General features: G+C 31.3%; 4 protein-coding genes across 20 annotated transcripts; 1 reads left to right on the forward strand and 3 right to left on the reverse strand.

Moving 5' to 3' along the window:
* The first annotated feature begins 674 nt into the window (after positions 1-674).
* DEG5 (DEGP protease 5) lies at positions 675-5,024 on the forward strand. Of its 5 annotated transcripts, none has more exons than XR_016521324.1 (8): positions 675-987; positions 1,109-1,258; positions 1,632-1,694; positions 1,837-1,926; positions 2,637-2,789; positions 3,072-3,159; positions 3,894-3,968; positions 4,806-5,024. XR_016521324.1 is itself a non-coding variant. In XM_068640529.2 (8 exons), the coding sequence occupies exons 1-8, from the start codon at positions 760-762 to the stop codon at positions 4,910-4,912; spliced, it is 924 nt and encodes a 307-aa protein (XP_068496630.1). In that variant the 5' UTR covers positions 675-759; the 3' UTR covers positions 4,913-5,024. The 5 variants fall into 5 exon arrangements, 4 of the variants coding, with proteins under 4 accessions (XP_068496630.1, XP_068496631.1, XP_090159170.1 ...); XM_068640529.2 differs by having other exon boundaries at positions 2,667-2,789; XM_090303044.1 differs by having other exon boundaries at positions 677-987; positions 1,632-1,689; positions 2,667-2,789.
* A 1,302-nt stretch (positions 5,025-6,326) lies between these two features.
* LOC137832389 (Small nuclear ribonucleoprotein family protein) lies at positions 6,327-7,551 on the reverse strand. 2 transcript variants are annotated; one of them, XR_011084570.2, is made up of 2 exons: positions 7,341-7,551; positions 6,327-7,216 (listed from the first exon to the last, which is right to left on the reverse strand). XR_011084570.2 is itself a non-coding variant. In XM_068640531.2 (2 exons), the coding sequence occupies exon 2, from the start codon at positions 6,994-6,996 to the stop codon at positions 6,646-6,648; it is 351 nt and encodes a 116-aa protein (XP_068496632.1). In that variant the 5' UTR covers positions 6,997-7,072; positions 7,341-7,460; the 3' UTR covers positions 6,327-6,645. The 2 variants fall into 2 exon arrangements, 1 of the variants encoding a protein (XP_068496632.1); XM_068640531.2 differs by having other exon boundaries at positions 6,327-7,072; positions 7,341-7,460.
* A 1,348-nt stretch (positions 7,552-8,899) lies between these two features.
* LOC137832390 (ATPase complex subunit) lies at positions 8,900-14,176 on the reverse strand. 7 transcript variants are annotated; one of them, XR_011084571.2, is made up of 9 exons: positions 13,882-14,176; positions 13,764-13,804; positions 13,607-13,670; positions 12,905-13,093; positions 11,234-11,305; positions 10,465-10,829; positions 9,485-9,663; positions 9,278-9,396; positions 8,900-9,124 (listed from the first exon to the last, which is right to left on the reverse strand). XR_011084571.2 is itself a non-coding variant. In XM_068640533.2 (8 exons), the coding sequence occupies exons 1-7, from the start codon at positions 14,044-14,046 to the stop codon at positions 9,279-9,281; spliced, it is 828 nt and encodes a 275-aa protein (XP_068496634.1). In that variant the 5' UTR covers positions 14,047-14,176; the 3' UTR covers positions 8,900-9,124; position 9,278. The 7 variants fall into 7 exon arrangements, 5 of the variants coding, with proteins under 5 accessions (XP_068496634.1, XP_090159174.1, XP_090159173.1 ...); XR_011084572.2 differs by having other exon boundaries at positions 10,465-10,834; XM_068640533.2 differs by lacking the exon at positions 10,465-10,829.
* A 1,775-nt stretch (positions 14,177-15,951) lies between these two features.
* Positions 15,952-21,689, reverse strand: LOC137832392 (Phosphatidylinositol N-acetylglucosaminyltransferase, GPI19/PIG-P subunit). Of its 6 annotated transcripts, XM_090303642.1 has the most exons (7): positions 21,453-21,689; positions 21,289-21,347; positions 18,880-18,956; positions 17,285-17,480; positions 17,025-17,097; positions 16,448-16,566; positions 15,952-16,255 (listed from the first exon to the last, which is right to left on the reverse strand). In XM_090303642.1, the coding sequence occupies exons 4-7, from the start codon at positions 17,469-17,471 to the stop codon at positions 16,134-16,136; spliced, it is 501 nt and encodes a 166-aa protein (XP_090159768.1). In that variant the 5' UTR covers positions 17,472-17,480; positions 18,880-18,956; positions 21,289-21,347; positions 21,453-21,689; the 3' UTR covers positions 15,952-16,133. The 6 variants fall into 6 exon arrangements, 5 of the variants coding, with proteins under 5 accessions (XP_090159768.1, XP_090159769.1, XP_090159767.1 ...); XR_016521644.1 differs by having other exon boundaries at positions 16,448-16,611; positions 21,289-21,585; XM_090303643.1 differs by lacking the exon at positions 18,880-18,956.
* Between the last annotated feature and the right edge of the window lie 4,927 nt (positions 21,690-26,616).

The raw sequence follows: 26,616 nt of genomic DNA on the forward strand, positions 1-26,616 counted from the left end.
GTAGGATCCTCTGTCTCATTGGCATGTTTAGTAATTTAATTTCTATATTTATCTAAATTATACGTTTCAATCCTTATATCCATAAATTCTATGGTGTAATAAACATTTTGTTTTATACTTTTGAGTCTCAGTCATTAATTATCAAATAACTTGATAACATCACAAAATCAAAATTGATGATATAAATTCATTGATAATTAATGATCAATATTTTTATCTCTTCCATACATTCTAGTAATATATATGTATTTGAAATAAAATTTATATGAGAATGATAAAAGTAAAATTTAAGTTACCTGATCAGTAATAAATAATCAAAATTTAAAACCATGTCACTATTTAAAATAGTCATATAAATTTTATATTTTGTTTGGATGATATAATTAAAATTGAGAAAATAAAAAATTAGCTGGATTAAATAAAATGAATAAAAATAAATAGAAAGTAAAATTTATTCATTTACTAATATATTTTTATTTTATACTTTAATTATTTATTTTATTATACTAACAATAAAAATATTAAAAAATTAACAACCTAATAGATTATGTTAAAATATTTATAATACATAATTATCATATTAATAAAAACATAAGTGGTGAATTAACATTAGATTGGATATTCCTAAAAAATAGTAAATTGGATATTAATATTTGTGAAAAAGTGTAGTTTATATGAAACGTATGAAAGAAAAGAAAAAAGAGTAAATGGAATAAAGAAAAGGAAGGTAAAGGAATGGTCTTATCCAGTGTCTGAGAGATGGCACTGTTTTCTCTGCAAAACAACCTCTTTCCATTGCCAATGCTAAATATTACTTTCTCAACCAAGACCCTTCCCTCTGTCACTACTCGTCGAACCACGATCTTCGGTTCCACCCTCCTTCTTCTCAATTTCGCCAATTTCAATTCAGCACCACTTGCACTTCCACAGCTTCTGCCAGATGACGAGCTTCAGCAACAAGAAGACCGTGTTGTGCAACTCTTTCAGGTCACCTCAATTTTGCTTACATAGGTTAAATACTCATGTTGTATTTGTTCAGTATAAAAGGTGATTACTTTTTTTTTCTTTTGTTGTTTTTTATTAAATATGGGAATTGGGATTGTCACAGGATACTTCACTGTCAGTTGTTTTTATTCAAGATATTGAATTGACTAAAGTTCCCAAGTCAGTTTCCAAGGGGGTCGTGCTGAATGAGGATGAAGATGCAAAAGTTGAAGGCACTGGTTCAGGCTTCATTTGGGATAAATTTGGTCACATTGTAAGATAAGTCTAATCAGAATAGGGAATTTGTTCGTCTCACTTGGATTTTATTCTGTTTTTCTCAATTTACTTTGGGAGTAGCTTTTGTTTGAAGTTTTTTAAGATAGTTACCGAAAGGACAAATTTTTACTTGCAAAATGGTGCTTTTAATTCAATGAAGATTGAAATATGGAAAACTATTTCATTGACTTTGAAATTCCTTTGATAATTTATCAACGTAATTGGACAGTGAATAACACATGTATGCATGGTTTGACACGATATCTTGATGAATAATAAGGAATTGTATACTCACGCATTCTATAGATATTGTCTTGGATTCTGGTTACCGATTGTTCAAACTAGTGATGTGTGTTTTTGCTGGTTGACAGGTTACCAATTACCATGTTGTTTCTAAACTGGCTACTGATACAAGTGGTTTACAACGTTGTAAGGTTTTCCCTTTCTGCTCTTAATTCCATTATATTTTTAATCAGAGAAGAATGATTATATTTTTTCCCACATTTTCCACCGTTTTAGTCTACTAGCATTTCTCTGGGTAGCAATAGTATTGCACATTCCTACTGCTGTCTACAGGTGTTCCTAGTTGATGCCAAAGGGAATAGCTTTTACAGGGAAGGCAAGATAATTGGTTTTGATCCAGCGTACGACCTTGCTGTTCTGAAGGTATACGTTCCAATCCTCTTCCTTTTTTTTCTTCATTTTATTCCTTTTCAGAACATATAGTTCTTTGCCACTACTGTGGCTTTTGTAGTCAAGTTCGGCAAGCTGCCTTACTAAGCACATAATTTATCTTAATTATATGGTCATTTGTGACCATCATAATGGGAAAGCCTAAATCTTCCAGCCCAAATTTTGTTTTGAGCATGGTGATATAGTGTAGCAAAATTATCGTAGGCATCAATTTTCCTTCTAAGATTCTAAAAAGTATCAAACAACTTTGATGTTCATCAAACTGAAAGGCCAACTGAGTACCTAAGTCAGTATTTGTCTGATAGAAAAGACAGATTTTGTTTATGGTGCAAAAGCCGTACTATTCTGTCGCATTAAAAAAAAAAAGGAAAAAAAAAGAGAAAAAAGCTCTGAATGTTTTTGACCATTAGTATTTTTAAAGTTAATAGAAATGAAGACTTAGTTATGAGCTCAAAGGATTTGTAAAGACAAGGAATTGGGAGTTTATAGTAGTGAAAATCGCTGACATAACGTCAAATGATTGTTGGAAGAAGTTGATGTCGCAGCTTCGCAGCTTGCACTTTACATTTTATACATGATAGATAGATTTTCATTTCTCTTCTTTTAATTACCCAATAAAACCAGTATACTGAGTTACATTTAACTTCTGCATTTTTCTTTCTGTTGTTGTGTGCCACTCTCAGAAATATGCATAAAAGTTATTCAATTATCAGGTTGATGTTGATGGATGCGAAATAAAGCCAGCTAATCTAGGCCAGTCTAATAATTTACGTGTTGGCCAAAGTTGCTTTGCCATTGGGAATCCTTATGGATACGAGAACACTCTCACAACAGGGGTAATTTTTTAATAATCTGTTTCTAACAGCTCTATCCATTCAGGAAAAATAGTTGTAGAAGAAGGGTAAAAAACTTGTTGATGAAATTTAGAGCAATTATTTATGCTTGCCTAAGTAAAGATTTTGTCATGTAGGGCTATAGTTTCCCACAGAACAAATTCGTTCGATTTTTCAGAATAATGCCTAATCGAGATGCACTAGGTTTGAGCAGTAATAGTAAGTTCAGATGCTCCAAAAAAGTATAATGTGATCATTGTGTATTGTCTGATGTAAATTATGCAGGTGGTCAGTGGTTTAGGCCGCGAGATACCTTCACCAAATGGAGGGGCCATTAGAGGTGCTATTCAAACTGATGCAGCAATTAATGCAGGTAAGCTAACCTTAATTAACGTTCATAGTGTTAGGACCTCAACCTCCTTTAAATCAAAATTAAGGAATGTGGGAAACTGTAATTTGTACCCTAATTCTTGCACATCAATAAAAATGGTCACTTCAATTTTTTCCCCTGTACTCTACAACTTTGGCATTGATGAGACTGCCATGATTTTTAAAATATGTTTTGTCCTTGTAATATCAGTTATTGATGTGATTTCGTTAGTTAAGCGAAATTCATTTCGAAGCTATCAGACCAGCTGCAACCTGAAACAAAATTGCTTTTATTACCCAATAGTTCTGGGTTAATTTACCCAATCTTCTGCAAAATATGACATGGGCATCAACAATGCTAGCCAGTTATCTCCATACCTAGTACAAATGGCTGCATCATTCTTGGCAAATATAATGCCTAGTGAGATCAACCTGGCAGATTCACTTCATTCTACCTAAATGGGGGAAGCAAATATATAGTTGTGAAAATAATCTTGGTTAAAAACGTTTTACTCAGAGAAACTACTAGTTCTATTTCAGTCCCTGTTTATGTCTATATGTTATATTTAAAACATGACTTTGCTGTTTACTGAAGTGCCAACTTTTAGATAGTATTGTTTGTTACAAACTTACAACTCTTAGGATTCACCAAATTATTCCGGAGTTCAGTATTTTCTTAACTTGCAGTCACACGAGACTATGTAGGTATATATCTTATATGTGCACGAATGTGACCAGGAAATTCAGGTGGACCATTGATCAACTCGTATGGCCGTGTTATTGGAGTAAACACAGCTACCTTCACTAAGAAAGGTAATAAGATACTATTACTTTTATGAATATACTATCGTAACACTATAAAGAGGGAATAAGAGACTCGTGCTTTTAATCTGAAATAGACAGGAAATTTTGTCTTAAAGAATGTTACTATTACTTCCTTTGCATAATTTTTGGTTGCAAAACTCTTGTAAATTATATTTATTTAAAAGATAGTCCGACAGAAGAAGCTGCAACAATTTATGTCTAGAAAATTGAGATGACCTTTTCTCCATCCTAGTGTCTTCCTTCCATAGAAATGGGTGTAGAGTAAGGTAACGAACTCACAGATTCATCATCGCCTTTACTTTTTTTCTTTATTTTCCAAAAGGGTAATCAGTTCTGAGAAATTTGTTCCCTTTTATTTCATATGTACATCCGCACAATTTAGGAAGCTATGTCTTCCATTGAACCTGCTAACAATGTCAATCTGAGGAATATGTATATGTTATGGTCAATTCTAGTTCTAGGAATTAACATGAAACTCAAAGAACATAGAGAAGAGAGGGAACCTTATGAAAGAAAGGGTTCCGAAAGAATTACTTGATTGTATTCAGTGTTTACAAAATATGAAAACTGCCTACGTATCAGTTAATTAATTGGCTACTTACAGCTACTAACTAACCATCTAATTGTAACCCGCTCCTCACCATACATCTTATTCCATATCAGTATACAATTAAATTGCAATTACTTTAACCAAAAGAAGAAATTAATTTGTTGTTCCTCTTAATTTCACCAGCATTATCTAAGCTCTATTGTTTTGGTGGAAAGCATCTACTTCTAGATTATTAAGTTTGAATAATGATTATTGTTCATTTTGATGCATTTCAGGGTCTGGAATGTCGTCTGGTGTTAACTTTGCAATTCCCATTGACACAGTCGTCAGAACTGTTCCATACCTTATTGTCTACGGAACACCTTATAGTAATAGGTTTTGATTGTTCATGTCACATTCTATAAAACTTGAACATTGAATATCATTTTTACATTCAAGTTGTACATGAAATACCATGTCTATTCTAAAGCAAAAGAAGTACCCTTGCTTCTAAATCTGTAAATTTTGCCACTACCTTTGTAACATTTTTTTTTGTGAATCCGGATATCTCGGTCTGAAATAAAGGATTAGTGTCTCAAAGTAAAAACAAATCATTTAAAGGACGAACCTATTTCGATACATGTTTTTTTCGTTGTAAATAGATATTAGTTGCTGACATCGGGTGTACAATGCACCTTTTTTTTTTGGAGACATTGCTAAAAGGACGACGGAACAAAGATTGTGGATTTTCTCAGCCTTCGGATACAACAAGTTTTGTTATTGTTCCTCCAATCAACAAAGCAAAATCATGCGTTTGTGTGTTTCTCAAACCATTCACATCAGATATGCGGGGTGCAATTGCAGTCTGTTTCTTCATTTATAGTGCACAATCAATCAACTTAACTTGGTTTATATCTTGTGCTATTGTTACACTTCCGCCATTTTTGTTGAGTTCAATTCATTCATCACCATCACAAACGCAAAACAGATGATAGTTGTTTCCAGTTCGTGCACAAATTCTCAAACGTGATTGATGAGAAGAAAATGTTCACTCAGTGCAGCAATCTACAGCGGTAATACTTCGATTTGAATATTTGTAACAAAAAGTAAAGATGCAATATATTATGGTTTGCTTTTGACAATCATAAATACAATGTAGTATTAGTATAAATCATTCTTGTATAGTGATGTTCCGCAAAATCTACCGATTAACCGGTACATGTCAGATAACAATGCTCTTCCAAGTCCTTTTTACCACAAACTTCATTTAAATACTTGTCTTTATGTTACTTTTGTTTTTTCTTTATCCAGCAGGTTTTAATGTTGCCGTTTAGAATATTTCATTTGCTGAAAATGCTTATCTCCCACTTTCTTTTGATTGTTGCACAACATTCACTTTTTCCTTGGAAAATCCTAGATTTATTCTTTTCGTCGGAACATGTTGATGTGATTGTCACATTTGGAGTTCTACAAATAAGGGTTTTCCTTCTATAGATCCTTTTCTTTTTGTCATTCGTACTCTTCTTATTCTGAATTTCCTTTATACCAATGCAAGAGGTTTCTGATGCACCTGATGGATTATGCATTGTACAACAGATAAGTGCACACATGAGGAAATTAGTTTGTTCGAGTAGTCAGGCTTTTCGAACTACAGACCCCAAGCATTAGCATGGCATCCATAAAACCTCTCTTACAACTATCAAGGATTACTAATTTGAGAAAATAATCAATGACCTCTAGTAGGAATTGTTTTATTAAAAACTCTTGATTTCAAAACACGCAACCAAAACAAAATAAAAAATCATCTGCGAACATGATTTCAGCTACAAATCAAAATTTATGAAGTAATTGCATCTGCAATGCAACCATAATTGTGTTTGAGATGTGTACATGAACTACATTTTCAGAAATATCAAGCAATGCCACAAACTGTTACCATAAAGGCAGCTTTAACAAAGGAAATTCACGTGTTCCTCACTCACATCACATCTGATAGATCATTTAGCATCTAAAAATATACAAAAACAAGAACATATAGCAGGTAATTTCAGCAGCACGCATATATTCTCTTTCGTTTCAATAACGAAACATGAGCAGTTGAAGAGGCACTCACAGTCGATACACAGGAAGCCCTAGCTAACTCGGTGGTGCTGGATGAAGCGAGAGGAGAGAGAAGTGTTCGTGGAGAGAAGAATCGACGTGACAAGAGGTGCGGCAAGAGGAGGGGATGAGAATAAGGCCGAGGCACCTCTGTTCCATGGGTGAAGGCGAGGATTGGCGCGTGCTGCGATACTCGACGGCGTCTTGGAGAATGATGTTGCCTTGCTTGTCGATGCAGTAGAAGGAGCCCAAGAAGAACCTTCCGTCTTTGATCCCCACCAGCATTCGCCGAAACAGCAGCTTCCGTGCCCGACTCACCGTACCAGAGCCACCGGGGATGCCTGCTTCTGCTTCTGCTTCGACCGGAAGAGCTTCTTCTTCTTCCATCTCACCTCGCCGATCAATTGTTTCCGCTCGCTTTTGGATTCCAAACCTACCGCACCTGTTCACCTCTCTAACCTAACTATACAAAACAACTATCTATATGTGGGACTGTAAATGTGTTTATAACTTCAAATGGATCTTGTTTTAAAATGTTGTTTTTTTCCAAATTAGTCACTTCATAGAAAAATTTAAAAAAATAGGTTTATCTTTGTTAATATTATCACTGATCAAGGAAGAAAATGAAAAAAAGAAAAAGAAAAAATTGAAATATGTAATTAAATATAGAAACAAAATCATGAAAACTTGTATTCCCATGTTTGAAAGACAATCTCTATAACAAGGCAAACCTTGATATACAGGATCCGATCCTATACTTGATGTTCGTTATATTCAGTAGGGACGCTTCACGCTTGTGATTTGCAACGACGCTTGATCGCAGCCACTTCACATGCGTGATCATTGATGCTTGATTATTTCAAGACAATTCGTTTACATAGACCTAAAGTGCATTTCATCTCAACATTTGTTATCCATGACTCTTACACTTTGTTTGGATTTAGGGTGACACTTTGCTAAAGTGTGTGTGTGTGTATATATATATATATATATATATATATATATATATATATATTATAGCTTTTGTGTATGATAAAAAGTTCTTTTGTCATGTCTCTAATAACTCTATTGTTACAATATATAAAATAGTTTTGCATTTGCAATGGGATGAGTTTTATTTTTCCATTTCCATCTCGGGCTAAACAAATTCATCTTCATCCCTATCGCTTTTAAATTTGTTTATCATCCGAGTAACATCGTCTTCTTAATGTTTCATATATTAATTAATATTTTATAAAATAAAAAAATCACAACATAAAAAACATAATATTATAGAGAATTCAATGTTAAAAGAGTATACACATTTTTTCAATAACAAATATAAAAAGAAAACACAATATTATAAAGAATTCAATGTAAAAGAATATATACTTTTTTTTCAATAACAAATATAAAAAGAAAATTATAAATACATAGATTTTAAATTAAAATATTAAATAATAATTGAATAAAGATTAAATAATTATATAAAGGAATAAAATGCTGAAATGTATATCCTATGTGTTATGCAACTAAAACCAAAGAAAAGTTAATAAAAATTTGATTAATTAACAAAAATATTTTAAAAAATTCAACAATTTAAAAGAGGAATAAATACGAGAATAGAAATAGGTATGCATAAAGACGGAGATGGAATATACTCATATGTTCGAATACAGAAATTCTAGTCAAAATCACAAATACGAAATCATGACTCGATTGAACTTATCAATCAAAGTTCAACTTAATAATAAATTTCAGTAGTTTTATTCTATTCGTATTTCTATTAAGGTTAACTTTCACGTGACAATAATTTTAAGTAAATAAACATAACTTTAAAAAAAATGTTAAAATAATGCATGTTTTTACTTAGGGGCAGATGGCTTTTGTGAAATTTAATTTAAAAATCGTTTATTGCGGCAGTGATGACATATATAGAATGGAATGAAGCTTCTCTGAAGAGGTAATGAGAGATGGGTTAACTAAGAAGGAGATATTATGTCTTTCTGAGTTGAGAAAGGTAGTATAAGGAGGGTTAAAGTCTGCCTTCTTACGAGTCTCTTCCCCCGTTCTTTTGAATAACAGGGTTGAATTTCATAACAACTTACAGTGCGCCACTGCCTTACGTACTTCCAAAGTTTGAATTCATAAACCCTAAAACCAACCTTCACCCTTCACCAGTGTATGCCTTTCCAAGTAGGTCATAGACAAGTTTACATCAAGCGTTGGTGCATAAAAGAGGATACGGTGACTCATTTAATGTTCGATCTTGTAAGGAACATTGCCAAAATTTAATATTTTACCAACTTCCTTGAATAAATCTATGGTTTTTCATAAATTTGTAAGTTTTCGTGTGCTTTTATTTGAACGAATTTCATGTATGATTAAAAAGAAAAATAGCACAAAAAATATTGAAAAAAATGTACTCTGCATATCATCACATGGATACTTCCTTGGTTTACGATTTTCGGTCCCCACAAATGTGTCACTAGTTAAAACTGCATAATCTCATCCATATATCCATCATACTCAATATCTGCAAATGCATAATATCATTGTAAGCACTAGCATAAAGAAATAATGAATAAATAAAATAGAACAAACAGTGATGGCAAGTGAAAATAAATGTTTCAAAAATAGTTTTACTAAACTGAAACCAATCATCAAAACAGATAAAACTAGCCCTTACCTCATTTCTCATCCAAAAGAAGTGATGTGCAAGAATGAAGAGAAGATAGTTCATCTTCTGTTGCCAATCCAAAGCCTTGCCATCTTACTCTACCGAAATTATCAAGTAGAAAGATATACCTGTGAAGTTGAAATGTTTAAAACAGTGTTGTTCATAACTAATAACTTCACTGGCTAAAAAATGATTGAATATCAAAAAGCTTTCTACCCTGTTAGAAGATTCAATATCTGAAGTTCTTTTCTGAAATAATAGTGGTCACCAAATGAATAGACCATCTGCTTCTGAAGTGTATCCTTGCTTTCATCATTAATAGGTTTTTTCATTGTCCACAGAAGGAACCGTTTTATAGGAGGCAGGCACAAAAGCCACGAATCTATAAATGATACCTGATAGGAAACACAATATAACTTCATTGAATAATTGTAGCTGGAGATTGAAACGTTGGAAATAAAGAAATAATCACTCAAAGTCTGTTTAAATAGTAATATTGGAATTACAATTTGAAATCCTAATTTAATCCAATTTTCTAGGAATTGGATTTTGTTTAGAATCGCATTGTTTTATGTTTGGGACAGACTTGATGAAAAGAAATACAATCAAAATTAAGTTGGAATTCTATTAAAGGACGTCAATGGTGATAATGACCAAAGAACACAGGAAACAATCAATGCTAATTGGTGATGATTGGCAATGACATGGCATGTTTCAACAACAATTATTGTCCACAACAATGATTGCTAGAGGAAGTCAATCGCAATGGCTTCTATAGTTGGCAAGAGAAAATGATAATGAACATTAAAATATGAAATATTGATTTTAACCTTCATTTTATGTACTTAGAATTCTTAGGAAAAAATATATTTGTTAGATATGATATAGTTTGAAGGAAAATACTGTATCAAATATTTCTTATTATTAAACATTCTGAGTGTTCTATATATATTCTTAGAAGTTTACATTTTTATGCAACATAAGTAATAAACATAGTTATAAATCCCAATCGATAGTGCAAAGCAGTCAACCCCAAAACCACTGACAACTCCAGTGTACGGCAGCTCACAGAATGACTGATAAAGTTCAGATATAGATTAAATCATTTACACCACAACACGTAAATGCTCAAAATTAAAAAATAAAGATGTAAAAAAAAAATGATCAGAACAGAAAACAAAGACGAAATAAAAGACCTGTACTGGATAGAGAACAAAGAGAGCCGTCGGAGAATAGAGAGAAAGGCCAGAACAGTCTTGAGAACAGAGTTGAGTTGGAAAGGAAACAATTGTGCTGTATTTTGGTCTTTCTTCTGTTCATCCTAATGACAGAAAGAGTAAATCTTGCACTCTAGGTCCATGTTTCAAATGAAGACCGAAATCCCAAAAAGTTTGTTCAGGGGTAAAGAGGAGAATTTCCCTATCAGCCATAGCGACCAAGATGGCCATGATTTTCTGGATCTGCAATAGCAGCCACAACCCCTGATACATGAAAAACTCTGGTACAGGTATGAAATGATGGCCAGGGGCTGCTCCGCGCCACTCCAACCTTCACCATTATACTGCCCTAGCGATAAAATTAGCAATAACTTCTTGAGTTTTCTTTCCCCGGTCTTTTTCCGTGACTTTTCAATGAAAAACCAAGTATGTAAACCCCTAAGGTCTACAGAGGAAGTGTTTTATTGAGAAACTCTCTTCAAGAAGCTAAACTAAGGATTTTCATCCTAGATAAATAGTAGCACAAAATGAAAAGACTTGAAAAAAATCAATTTGAATTTTCAAATTCCATGACAACCTAAGCACGTTTATAAATACTACCAATAACTTGTGACTAACACATGTAAAAAAGGCAAATGCATCACTAGTCATCTTTTTCTTTACAACTTATGTGCTTTCATATATGACTGATTAATATGTCATTATCAACAACAAATAGCATAAAACCTGAAAGAAACAAATAAATTACCTGATATAAATGAACACCTTTTGATTTTCTAAATGCTTCAAGAAAAGGTACACTCCAAGAGTTTATCATTTCCTGTCAAGGATATATAGAAAAGAATTTACTGCAGCAGCAGTAGGCCAGATTCAAGAACAAGAATTCAAGAAGAGTTAAAATAATTTAAGGAATGTAAGAGGAAAGATTTAAGAAAATGATTAAAGATTCCAGAAAAAGAATTCAAAAAAGAGAAAGTTCAAGCAGGAAAAATTCAAGAAGAAAAAATATTCAATATGCAGAAGATTAAAAAATAAAAGATTCAATTTCAAGAAAAAGAAGATTTAAGAAGACATGATTCAACAAAAAAAAAAAGAATTTAAGAAGAAGAATTAAAGAAAAGATTCAAAAGGACAAAACTCAAGAAGAAAAAGAAAAAAAAAATCAAGAAGAAGAAAAGAATTTAAGAGGAAGAATGTAAGAAGATGATTAAGGATTCAAGAAGAAAAAAATCAACAAGAAGAATTAAAGAGCAAGAAGGTTCAAAAAGACAAGATTCAAGAAGAAAAACAAAAAAAATCAAGAAGAAGAATTAAAAGAGGAAGAATCTAAGAAGATGATTAAGGATTTAAGAAGAAAAAAATTCAACAAGAATTAAAGAACAAGAAGATTCAAAAAGACAAGATTCAAGAACAAAAACAAAAAAAAAATCAAGAAGAAGAATTAAAAGAAGTTAAGAGGAAGAATCCAAGAAGAAAAAAATTCAACAAGAAGAAATGAAGAAGAATTCAAGAAAAAGAAGAATCAAGAAGAAAATATAAATATTCTAGAAAACCCTAAGAGAATATTATCATTTTACTTTGGAATAAAAGATTGGGAGAAAATTGTATTCTATTCAACTAAAGTTGTGTTCTTGTGATGATAAATTGATGTGGATTTGTATTGAAATAAACATCTGTGTATAGAATTTCCTAATCTTAGTTTAAATGTTTGTGATCACACGTTAGTTTGACAAAATTTCAGAAAAGAAAAGAAATTGTCCTTTTGCAGGATATATTCTTGTTTTAATGTTTGACAAAAGCAACTTATAGCTGATGAAAGGTTTCTTCTTTTAGTTGTTCTAAATCTCATCAAACTTCAAAATTGACTTAGAATGCCAAGATAAAGTTGGTCTAATACAATGGTGTTTAGTTTTAACCAAGGTGTCTAAGAAACTTAATATTGCTATCAGTGTATTTTGATACTGGTAAAGAAGATGGCATGACAGACAAAATATCCAGCTGCTGAAAAGATCAGCCTCAGATTTTACCACAAGATGTGAACCAATTTAAATGTTAGATGAAGTCATTATCTAGAAATGCGTTGAGGCAATTTAATGGATCTAAACTATTTTCATACAAAAAGACAAGCATCATACGGAAATTTCAGATTGTCAGGTAAAGTATCCTTCTTGTTTTCTTTTTTAATTCTCAATAACTTTGTTCACTGCGACACTTCTGAGTTCAAGTCAAATGATCTTTCAAGTCACCACGGTGATCACAATATCATTGGCAGACCTTATTACATGGTTTCAAATTCATAATTATCGGAATACTTTAAGTATTGCCATTTTCATCTGATGATACAATATAAATTTTGGTCATTATACAGAGTAAGAACAAATTACCTTCAAGAATTTCAGCAGACAAAAATATGAATTACCTGGGAGTTTGCTCGAAATGAAAGACAAACCAAAGATGCCTTGGGGACAGAAGATTTATCAGAATCAACTGCAAAATCAGAAACACGGATAGGAAGCTTCACTGTTTTACCATCCGAGAAGCTGACTTCAAAATCTGGAAACTTCACAGCTACCATTGCCGGTATTATCACTTTACTTGCTAAACCAATCTGCACAAATCACATGTAAATCTGTCATATTCTTACACACACACACATATATAACCCTAAACACACACACACACACACACACACACACACACACATATATATATATATATATATATATATATATATATATATATTGATTCAAACAGTATACAGATAATTGTTTTGAGTGTAATTGGCCTAGCAGATAAGTAAAGTTCTAACTTCTAAGCAAGCTTGAAGAGACCAATTTAGACAAAACTGAGAGATATGGAGTTTGGAAAGTTAGTTTTAGTTTATGCATATGGTGTATCACCTTAATTGGAACATAGAAACAATAATTAAACAGGAGAAAACCTATGCTGATCTCGCATGAACGAGCTTCAACACATTCCACCAGAACAAATCACATGCTATAGAAACAAAAGAACATATAATGAAATAGTTGTTGCAACTAACAGTAAAATAAAGTAAATGCAATATTGTAAGTATATCTGAGCAAATTAGCACATTGATATTATAACTGCGATACCTAACCTTACCACCATGCTGTTTGAACTCAGCCATATCAGCGAAGTATCCCCTCTTCATTTCATCTCCACTGTACAAAAACCCTATCAATCAACATCACTCGCTCTTTCACTTCCCTTCATTACTAACTACTACACTTCACAAAACCATAAATTGAACTTACATTCGAGCGCGCTCCTCCGCAATTGCTTTCTTATTTACAAACTGCAAAGAAAAACGAACTCTAATTAAAACCAAGAATCTAAAAGAATTAAAAAAGAAAAGCGAATGGAAAACGCAACCTGATGAAGATCGAGGAAGCGTTTGGGGGTGAGGCGTGCCAAATGCTGCGAGTGAAGAGGACAGTGCCGATGATCCTTCTCCGCTACGGAACCCACAACGTAATCTCGGAGACTGGAACGCCTTCGTATCAGTCGTTTCAAACCGACCATCTTCGCCGATTCCATTTCGATCGGTCTCTCTCCCTCCCCTTCCTACTTCTACTGTTGCTCCAAGTTTATTATAAATTTATTTCACTTCTTAAATTCCAAACTTACATCTATCATAAATTTATTAATTTTCATAATAAATGTTTTCAAATTTCAATTTCTTCAAAATTTCATATGTACCAAAAAAAATTCTATGATTTTCTGATTAAATTAATATTAATAATAGATCAAAAAAGGATATATTTTATGTCAACCCAACTTCTTTTTTATCAAATAATTTCACTTCTATTTTTCAATTCAGCACCTTGTTTTTATTTTCCTAAACTTTTTGTCTCATAGTACTATTTTCACTTTTAAATATTTACAAAATTTAATAAATTTAAATATTTATAAAATTAAAATAAAAGAAAATTTTAAATTAAATATATAAAAAATTTATGAAAAAATATCAATATAAAGAGAATTAAATAAAATATTTTATAAATATTTTGATGTAAATAAATATTATGTATAAAATAAATGTAAACCCTAAACCCTAAATCCAAAATACTAAACCCTAAACGGTAAGAAATTATAAAAAATATTATATAACCGTATTTGTTATTATAATTTATGACATATATTATACAATTTATTATTTAAATAGAAAAATAAAAATAAAAGAGTGTTTCATGAAAAATAAAAATAAAAATAATGCTATTTGAGAAAAAAGTTCTCAACAAGACCATTATTAAAAAAAAAACATTTTGTTGTAACTATTTTTAGTACATAAATATTTTTAAAGAAAAAGGAGGCGATATTCTAGTAAGAGGAATCGTCTTCAATATTAAAACTACTTATAAAAGAATTTATGTTTTTGTCTTATTGAAAGAAGTAGGAAATTGAGTTTCTTGGTAATTTATGCTTTCTTTCTTGATTGTGTTACAAGGAGGTCTTCCTGAACCAAAAAATACCGTCTTATGATAAGTTGTTTGTACATGCTAAGCACTAGAGGGAATTCTATTCACCATCTACGTCTTTTAAGCAATCAAAATGTAAGAAAAACAAATTCGGATCGTACACCATACATTGGACATGTGACACCTCTTGGCTATCACAATTAAAATTTGGCTTTTGCTTACCACACTCAATAAATTTGAATATATATGCATTGCACTGATGAAAAATGATAAAAATATCTTTTTTACTTTTTAAATAGAAGTGGGAGCAATTCAAAATATATCATGGATTTGATATTCCAGAATAAGATTTGGGTTTATGAAATACCTTTCAGGATTAGGTTTTCTAAAACAGTTATATGGAATAATCATTTCAGGAAAAAATGTTTTAAATTTTGTTTTCCATAATCTCCAAAATGAGATATTGTTTTTTCAATTCTATCCAAAAAAAAAAAATCCAGAACACAAAACAACCTATTCCATATTTCATTTTCCATAACGTATTTCCTAATTCTGGAATACACTGAAACGCACAAAAGTAGGAAGCAAAAGCTTTAAAAAAATTCTTTTCGATCATACACTCTGCCACATTTTAGACGTGTCAATATCATGTTCAGTGTCTATGTCAGATACAGTGCTTCATAGCATACAAGGTTCCCTAAATTATTCAATAAGACCGTGGTCTTATAATTCATTCATCCGGAAGTAGATCAATGGAGAAGATTTAAAAGAGAAGCAATATATATTTTATAATGAGATATGGAAAATTTATCCATATATTTTTATACTAAAAGAATTATGCATATTATGGCTGTTACCTCCACAAAGGGTGCCCATGTCACAAAGACAACCACAATTCTGGGATAAGAGTCGAATACATAATATTACTCCCATAAACAAAGAGGTTGTTTCCTTACCTATAACTCTTCACCACCAATTCATAAAGTAGCAAGGTTCAAAACTCTAAAATAAGCAGAGAAAGGCATTTAAAATCTGGTCCCAAAAAATAAACATTAAAAGGAAATTCTACGGTATAAATCATTCTTTAACAACATCAACTAAATAAATTTCACCTCTGTAGCTAAAACCTCTCCTACAAGAACCCAAATTAGCACACTTGTTTGGCAGCAATTCCCACCATAACAACATTGCAGATATGTGTGATTGTTAGGTTACATCATTAAACATAATATCATTGATTCTGTCAATGCCAATGTCTGAAATGGGCTCGATGGGTTTCTCATCTTCTAGAGAACACTCGTTACTCGAAGGATCTTTACTGAATTCATCTGAACAAAGAGATGTCCATATCAGTTATAAGAAAAATTGAAAACATGCTTTGGATTTTGGATTCTAACTGATAGCACAGCCTAAAAAAAGAAAAATCCAAATGAATTTGGCGTCAAGCTTGTTTTGCTTACTAACATGTAGCAATCAAAATTAAGCACACGTGTCATTGAAGAATTTGGCATCAAACTCACCAAAAATTGTGTTTAAAGATGCAGGGGAAGGTGTTGAAATGAAGTTCAGGCCAATGTAGAATCCCAGCATCAAAACAACGGTCACCATCACATATGTTGGTACTGCTAGAGCCCAATATCTGAAAAGCCAGAAGTTGTTTTGCTAACATTTTGTCACAAACAGTCTGAAAAGCCCAATATCTGAAGATCAATTTTTTTCCTACATATGAGAACTAAGTTCCCTGGTCCATTATCTCCAAAGTAAAAGCTGATGCAAAATTCACATTGTTTACATTAACAGTTGATTTTGAAATCCTTTTTACATACATATTCATTATTAAAGTCTCTAAAGAAAGAAGTTGGGCTTAATACCCTCCATCCCTCCCCAAAAGCCCTACTTAACAGCTAAATTGACAAACCCAATAAAACTTATTTCATGCACCATGACTGAGTTTACATTTGTAGACCTTAAAATTAACACTTCAGAATTTCTCACTTTAGGTTTTCTTGACAAAAAGAATCTTCTTTTGTGCACCCAAACAATTATATCTGATACTTTTCATAGGTTCAAATAACAACAGCAGTTGAGATGTCTAACCTGCTAGGATAGTACGAGATGCCAGCAGATTGTAGCCATGATTCTGGAACATACGCCCATATGAAGAAAATAACTATTCACAAAGAAAAAAATTAAAATACAATAAAAGTCAAAAATCCCATGAGTGTCACGAAAAACTTTGGTGGATAACTAAAAGTTACAATCATCACATACAATATTGCGCATAGAAAGTCATGTATAAGAAAGGATACACAGAAAAGGGTTACAATTCTGAAGGGCAAAATAGAAGGGAAGAAGACCTGTAGCAACAACAGTGGTAATAGAACCAACAAAACCATAAACTTCAGAAGGCTTAGGGCCATGATCGCCAGACAATCCAAAGCCAGAGGTTTTGTCATCAGGGTCAAAAACAGACACAGTTTTCCTCCGCTGCTTTGACAGACTGAGAGTTCTTCTTGGACTGTTCACAGAGTGGGGACTTTCCATGTCGCGTCCCTTCAATTACAGTTAAACTCTTAAAAAATGCTAGAGAATAATGCAAATTCTGTTTGTTTTAATATCAAATAACAGGTACCAATAACTACATTCACTAACACGCTTTCAAACATACAAATGAGTGCATTCATCATTATTTTTTTTTTATAAAGTTTTCGTGTTAGGCATCACTATGCAACTTGACATCTCAGCTAAGCTGACACCTCAAGTAACAACAATCATCTGCCATCACATGAAAAAATATTATTAAAAAAAGAAAAAAGAAAGAAAATACAAAAATATGGGGGGACTAGACCAAAACCCATATGTTAACACAAACGATACATAGGTAGATTATACCTATTCATAAAGAATTCTAAGAACAGACTAGCAGGGAGTGCATTCATCATTATGTTATTTATAATTATTTTAATATATTTTTTATTCGAAATAAACTGTTATGAATTTACAACTCTGAAGTTTGATGATCTTGATCAATTTAAGCTATGTTTAAAACACATTTTGCTAGCAGTATTTATTTTTGTGGTTTTATGTTAAGTGACAAAACTTAGTAAAATTGTGATTTTTATTGGACACTTAGCAACTTGATTTTCCTTAATTTTAATTATTAAGAAGTGAGTTTAAGCCCTAATTCAACCCTACAAAACTAACATATAAGGTGAGGATTGCCCAACTTATATATTATAAAATGATTTTATCTCTTGATGTGGGATCTCCAATACACCTCCCTCACGCCAAATAGCTGAAGTTCAACCTCAATACTTTTTATCATTCTTATCTTAGTTGTTCTAGTAGTACTTACTTTTAAAGCTAATTTTATAACTCAAAATCGTAGATAAATCTTATTGAAATGTCATTCGTTGCAAATTCTTAGTGAGTTAAAATAGATTATGATTACTGATGAATCTTGCATAAGTCCCTAAGGATACAATACTTGTTTAAGGTACTACATTGACTCAGTACACCTGCTGAAAGGGAAATCTTAACACTTCAGTCTTAAACAAACTCTTGTTGGAAGATCCTAATAAGGAGTACACCCTATTTCTAAGCTTCCTGGGACCTCACTGGGTATAAATCTATTTGCTCATATTCACTACCTAACGTTGCTAAGGGAAAACATATCAGATTAGATTCAGAGCTTGGATCCTATACAGCCCCCTGCCCCAGCTTATCTATTTTAAGAGGTTAAACTAGAAAGTCAGCAACACATTACAGATACACGTTGTTAAGCAAGACCACAATGTAAAAAAACAAACCCCGATAAAAAATTAATCATTAGCGACATTGACAATGGATGATACTACCAAACAGAAAACAATCATCAGAAAACATTACAAAAAAAAATCCTCCATTACAAACATATGGAGCCAGAACAATTTAATCAACAACCAGAAATTACCAGGAAATGACTTTGGCCAAAAGCTTGAGCTATAGTATAGACAGTCCTGCTAACACTACCAACCACACCCAAAATTACTGCAAAGAAATGTAACAATTATTATTAGTTGAACACTGATTTATCACAGAAGTAGGAATCACTTCTGTACACACTTGATGCCAATGTCAATCTTATCACTAATTAAGTGTTTGCTGTCTCTGATAGAGTAAGTCCAAATGATGGTACTTATAAAATTGGCAAGCAGGCTATTGCTTTTGAGCTACATAACTTATTTTCTCTAAAACCAAATAGTCATGCCCCTTCTCCCTCATCAACTATAATAATGTAATATTCTTACATCTCAAGACCATTGCATTCTTATGGCTATAATTGTGCAAGTCTTCTTAAAAAAAACTATCTTACCGAAAAACGATAGTAATATTAATCTGATAACTTACACAATTGAATTGGGTTTAACATAATTCAGCTCAGTGTAACTTGTTGAACTGACAAAATTCAACCTTGTTCAATTAGATCAAGTTAAAAAACTTGGACTGGATTAGTTAGTCCAACCCATGTACATCCGTACGAACGCCTGTCCTAACTGTTAACAGTTTAGAAGGCACAACTTATTATGATTCTTCATAAAATTACTTGAGTTGAGAATATGATTAAATGTCAACTAACATGCAACAAAAAATATGATTACTCAAACTGGAGAAGAGAGAGGGTAAGAAGGGCTACTAGGACCAAACCATAGAACCAATAGAAAACTTCCTTCAGATACAAGAACAATACAGTGAGAGACGCTGTCTACAACCCACTCATCCAACACAGGTTTTAAGTCACGAAAACATTTGAGCAATTTAACTAAGCTGAAAGCAAAAGCTCTTTACATAATCAATTGAAATATAGCAGCCTCGCCATACCAACAGATAACACTCGTACCATAAGTATTCATATTTCATGAAGATGCTGAGCTATTTAAAGTATAATAAAAATCAACCTCTCGAATCAATAACATTTTAAAAGAACTAAGGTTGATCGCTACATGCCAAATGATATGAAGAATAAAAGCAAAGTGCGAGCCATCTTCACTGTGATTTTTTTTTTTTTGTTGAGGGGAGGTATCAAGCAAAATCATATTCAATAAACAATTTGAGAAATAGCTAGGAGAGAGACAACAAACACAAAGGACAAACTAGCATCATATAATCACAGAAAGTCACTAGCAACCAAAGGTGAATAGAAACGTCATAGAAAGTCACTCCTCTCATCAGACAAAGCCTTGGCCATGGCTTCAAATTCAAGTCTTTTGCTCTCAAAGGCCAGAGAAGCCTCTTCTGCAGTGTTGTCAGTGCCCAACCAGACACGTGCACCCTTCAGTGATTTCCTCACAAAAATCCCAGAAGAAAAAAGAATCCCCTTGCATTTGGTAGTTTGTAGACAGTTTTAGACGCAACTCATCATGTTTCCATTTTAAACATGGCAACATCAAAATTTTATAACCAAAATTTCTGACTGCTAATTTTATCGAAGCTATTGTAAGGAAGCCTAACCAATCAAGAAAATGTAAAACTTCATAGAAAGATAAATCTCAAGCGCAAGAACAATGAAGAACTACAAAGGTATACAATAACTCATTCTCTATATTTAGAAATCATTCATAGTTTCATATAAGATTGACACGCACAACACAAAGAAAAGCAGGAAAGTAGAGGAAGGAGAGGACATCTTGCACTGTTTATCTAGAACCTAAAAGTTCAAGTTTTATTTTAAGCTTAACAAATAATTTGGATTTCAGGTTATTGAAGCAAAAGGTAGAAAGGAAGGTGTTGCAACATGAAATCCTCCGTGCACTATCACTCATGGATATGATATATCTGCTCCTATTAGTCTCAAGTTAAGCCAGCCACAGCCTTAACACAGTGAACCACCAGCCACAACAATGAAACTGGAGTATTCCTCAAATTAATTACTCCTTGGTCTATAAATATGTTTTATGCTCCCGATTAATAAATATACTAAATTTTGGTTTTCGATTTTCTAAAGTTGGTTTTATTTTGTGTTTTTTCTGAATTTTTAAAAGTGAACTAAATTGTAGTTTCATATTCATTACAAGACAAATATAACTAGCGCAATTATTTCTGCAATGTAGTTCAGGAGAGTCTAAAAAGCTTGATATCATAGTTAAAATCACTGTCACAAATCTTGTTCTCAACATACAAACGTGTTAAGGGGTAAGTGTTAAGAGGATTTTAAACACGTAAAAGATAGCCACTAATTTGAAACAGAGCAAAATACGTGGACGAGCAGATTGTGTAGATAGTCCTAGGGGTGACTTTTTCTACAAATAAAAAAAACAACACACTTAAAAACACAGTTGGAAATGGTTCAGCTGATGGCACAGAATGAGATTTAACAGCTTACCTTCACCAGGAACGCACGCAGAGAACGCCTTCCTAATTTGCAATGCCTTCCCCGATTTGCTCCAATGCGAAATTAAAACAAAGAATCGGTAATTTGTTAGTAAGAAGAGATGTATTGAAGTTAAAGGAGAGAAAATTGAGAGAAACATAAATATCAGGACGAACCCTAAAATGCTGAGAAGATGGCCCTGAGGAAGAAGAAAGAGAACTCAGGAGTGATAAATCCTAAGATGCCGTTAGATGATGATAACTGAGGAGGGAGAAGGAGCGCTATGAGAAGATTAGAAGATGTGGATGCTACTCCATTGCCGTTCGCACACCACCTACATGGCCTTTGCTCTGTTATGAAAACTTCTATTTCCATGCGCAATTGGTTTTACATTTTACCATGTTGGACCCCCACAAGGAGATTAGATTAGAACCAAATGATTAACAGTCAAAACTTAAAATTTTGTTATGGCTTCAGTTAGTGTTTAAACTTTGTAATTGAATTTTTTTAATTAATATTTAGTAAATTAAAATATAATACAAATTTACAAGACAAAAAAAAATAGTTTATAATTTTTTTAAAAATAATTACTCTAAAATCAGTATCTAAGTGTAGATAATAGTGATTAAAATTTTAAGTCTTTAATAATGGAATAATTAGAAACAACAAATTATTTTTTAATTTCTTACTTTTATTGATAGAAAATTATTCTCTAAAATAGATTAAAATATTAAAAAAATTATATTAAAGACTAAAGAGTTTTCTAAATAAACAAGTACTTTTGCATTTATTAATTACTAAAAATATGATATCTAATTATATTATTAATTTTAATCAATCGAAACTATTTCAAATATTAATAATTTTTAATTATTAAAATAGTATATATTGAATTACTATAATGATTCATTATTTTATATTTAATATTTTTATAGGGTTTAGTTCCTTTGTTTATATATGTAACATCATCTTAACACGTTTACAAAAATTGAAAATTGTAAATTTAGTTAATGATATAAAATCTGATGTATTGTTTTAAAATTATTGGAACTGCTGAACTTATAAATTTCACTCAATTACCATTCATTTAATTGGCTAATACTAGTTATATTCTCCTAACCCGAGAGAGATTGTCTCGTTAGTTTACGGTTTTTTATTATTTATCATTGATAAAAATTTGTAACGTGATTATAAAATATTTTTAAAAGATAAATAATAATAAAATTTGAAAAAAACTTGTGAAAGGGAAAAATAAATAATTTTATTAATTAGTTTACTTTCAGGGATCTTCATCCATTGAATTGGTCTTGATAATCCAAACAAAAAATAATAATTAATTTAATTTGAATCAATCTAATCAATTAATGATCAAATGGTAACAATATATATATAGAGAGAAATTAAAATATTTGAAATGAATATGTTAGTTTTGCAAAACTTAAAAAAGTGTTTACAAAGCATATGCCATGAATGCACACATGCCACATCGTGCGCGCGTGTTCTGGTTTAGTCAGTGATTTCTTGGATCCAAATCTAAATTATGAGAACAATGTTAAGTGCACATGCTTTATGATTCCTATTTGGGATACAAAATATATGCATTTTGTAAGGTTTATTTATAATAAGTTTTAGGTATAACCTACAAATAGACAAACCAATTACATCTTCCATTCGTTTGCAGATTTTCCTTTAACTTACTTCTTCTTTTCTTAATTCTTAAGTATCCATCACCACTGAAGATAAATTATTAAATATTAACATTATACTCCACTTAGTCGTTTGACATCATATAAAATCTTCAAAACAATGCACAATCAGAAAATTTCCTAAACAAAATAACCAAATATTAGTATAATCAGTAGATAACTATAATTTTTATAAACATTGTACAAGAATTCCATTTTGTGGTCGTGTGAATCGAAAGCCTAAGTTTGAAGTTTGAGAAAACTGTCTTTTAATATTTCTACCTAAACCATGATTAAATGGTTCTGAACTGTATGCAAAAGGCAGCAACAATTTTAAAGTAGTGTTTCATAGCAAATTGAAAGAATTTCTCAACAATTTTTAAAAGCTAGTTTTCAACGGATACCACTTGCAAAGAATAAACTTTTTTTCTTTAATGTTCCGGTTGTGTGAAAAAAACTGAACATCCTTCTGTATCAGAACTTTATTTTACTACAGCTGAACAAATTCCATTGATATAAAAAATAGGGATACCTTAAGAAGGGGATACGAATTATATAATAACCAACTTACAGTCATGATTCGTATGCATCGATCAGGTAACAGTTTCAGCTTTGTACAAATTCTATTTTCAATATTCGTTGGTGACAGAATAAAATAAAATCAAAGGAATAATCAGATTCATGAGATAAAAACAGGATGTAGGGAACCACGTTCATGAGACTAATTTTGATTGAATTCAAAACCAGCTTGTAATACTGGAAGGCCAAACACTCGCATACACGCAAACATTCGTCTAGTCCATCTTTCGTTCATCTTGTTCCACATTTTATAGATAAATTAGTAATGTCATTAAATAGACATTACACGATAATCACATAGAAATCATGATTAATAGACAAATTGAATTTAATTGGGTTGTTTTAGTGTTGGAAAAATCATAACAAATTCTTCCTTTTGATGTAAATACAAAATGAACACTTGCAAAAACAATAAACAGATAAAGAAAATTAGAAAAAAATATAATAATGACATCGAGAATTTTTTAACATGGAAAACTTTCTCAAATTGAGAAATAAAAATTTACTTGACCTAGTCCAGGCAATGTCTCCAGTATAAAATATAATTACAATATTTGTTTCTTTCACATTGAGAGGATACCACCTAATTTCACCCAATAATGATTGATTACAATGTCTATCTAACATCTCACTAGGATTTCACACTATGGTGGATATCTATTATCTCATTTCTCTCTATGTTGCTCTTCTCTCTTGCTTGTATTTCTCTTTCTTACAAGTTCCATTTATATAGATGATAAGAGGAAGACTTCTTCCTAAAGAGATAGTGGATAATTAATGTTTATCACATTTTCAAGATACCTTGAAAATACCATTATTGAATATATTCAATAGATCAATTATCAAGATTCATTTATCATGGTCCCCATTAAATTAAGGAGGGGTTTCCAAAATTTAGTGCATAACACCCTAAGGCCTATAGTCATAATTATAAATAGAAAACTATCCATTAGAAAGAAAGTAATAAAACTCTTATCTTAAACATATAACACCCTTAAAATTAATTTGAGTGTCAGAGTATTCTTGCACGTAATCCCACCAAAAAGGTCAGAAAGATAACAAGACCAACAAAAAACTAGAAGAATACAGCAAACAAGGAAAATTACGTCTATGCAACCGTTAGTAACTTGTAAGAACACATTTCATACAAAGGAATGGATTAATTTGAACAAGTTTAGCCTGAAAATTTTGTAGATCTTTGATATTGTGTGACCACTTAAATGGTGTTTTTTTCAGATTTTTTTTGCCTTTCTACCAATTCAAGTTAGTTTTAGATAAAGTATTAGAACATGGATGATATAATAAATTAAGAGACCTAAACGAAGCCCGTTTAGAAATTCATTCAAAGCTCACACCAAACAAGATTTGTTGAGAGACAATGCATCCCAATAGATAATAACATTTGTAAACATTATTGGTTTGATGTAAATATGAAAGTTATGGATGAGTGTTCATTGGTGAATTAGCAACTTGTTGAAGACATTAATTATGACCAATTGGTTGTAGCTACAGAGGAGTCTCATCTCCAAAATATAACCAACTTGATAGCAATCCAATTTTTCATAATGATGGAAGAAACATTATATTAGCTGCATATTGTTGAACAAAATTTAAAGAAGGAGCAGTAATTATCATTATTCACCAACTATCACTCCTAACTTCCTTATCACATGCTTCTCTGTGTTCTACAATTGCATCCACAACTGTTTTAAACATACCAGTAGCTGTCCTTTATCCATTGAATACATCTATCTCCATCAGAAGTTGAAGTTAAAGTTCTGTCTCATCATGAATCCATTCAAGAGTTTATAACCCACAGAAAAGTGTAGTAAATTTGAGCAACAACACTTGCAAAACAAGGCAAGAGTTTTTTGTTTAATCAAATCTTTAGCCATAAATGATATTGGATGGATTTTTTATTTTAATATAAGTAAAATTAAAATATATAAATCATGTTACGATGAAAATTCATTACAGAAAATATATTAAAATACATATTTTAAATTTGTAAGGAATAATTTAAATGGTGGTGTAATGTTTTTAGTAATATGTAAATTTATAAATGAACAATACAATTTAATTTAATTAGAAAGAATAAATATTCAAGAAAATTAAATATATAAGAGATAAATTAAATATAATTGTGAGATATTTTGTTTAGTTACATAAATAACTTGGTAAAATCCTTATGTGGAAGAGTGGTGTATTTTGATTTATAAAGTGAAAGTTGTTTCAGTTATCATTTGACATAAGAATTATTAGACCTATCTAGTAGGGAGTTAAGGAAATGATGATTTGTATTTAGAAATATTTTTCATTTTCACGTACAATGTCAATGTTTCGACCTCAACTTCGTGACTTTAGAATTCAAAACTTTATCACGATTTTGTCTTTAAAATACGTATAAAAAAATCAAAAGAGAAAAATATATTTAAATTATCTTTGAACTCGATTCTTAAACAAATGTGAGATAAATCATTAGACGTATCGAAACAAACACTTGACCTCGACCCCTAAAAGATATGAGATTGTCAAACATACCAAAACAAGTCTTATCAATCATTGTTTTCGATGTATTATTCCCTTTAAAGCTCATAACTATTAGAAGAATATATAAAAATAAATTTATCTTGTTATATATCTTTTAATACTTTTACTCAAATTAAGTACATAAATTTTAAAATTGAAAAAAAAATAAAAATAAATTTGATAAGTACAAGTTGGTTAAATATTTTTTTATGGACGAGAAAACATCTTAGTATTTTATGTATTTTTTTTCATTTAGTTTTTTAAGATGTCTTTTAATAAGAGAATAATAAATGTCTCATTTTTTAACCTTTACTGTGTGTTTGTTTCTAAATATATGCTTTGTAAACGTGGAAAGAAGAACTATGACTGTGTACTTTTGTATTTATTGATTCACGAACAAAAACGATGATAAATTTGTAATAACATATGCATTTTTTGCTGGTTTATTCTCTCTCAGGAAAAGAAAGAAGTGAAAAATTACGTGAAATATATCAAATTATATAATTTAAAAATTGTAGTACATAAGATGTTATGTTATACAATATAA

Source organism: Phaseolus vulgaris, chromosome 6 (genome assembly GCF_051622355.1).
Source record: "Phaseolus vulgaris cultivar YP4 chromosome 6, ASM5162235v1, whole genome shotgun sequence".
In the NCBI taxonomy this organism is placed as follows: domain Eukaryota; kingdom Viridiplantae; phylum Streptophyta; class Magnoliopsida; order Fabales; family Fabaceae; genus Phaseolus; species Phaseolus vulgaris.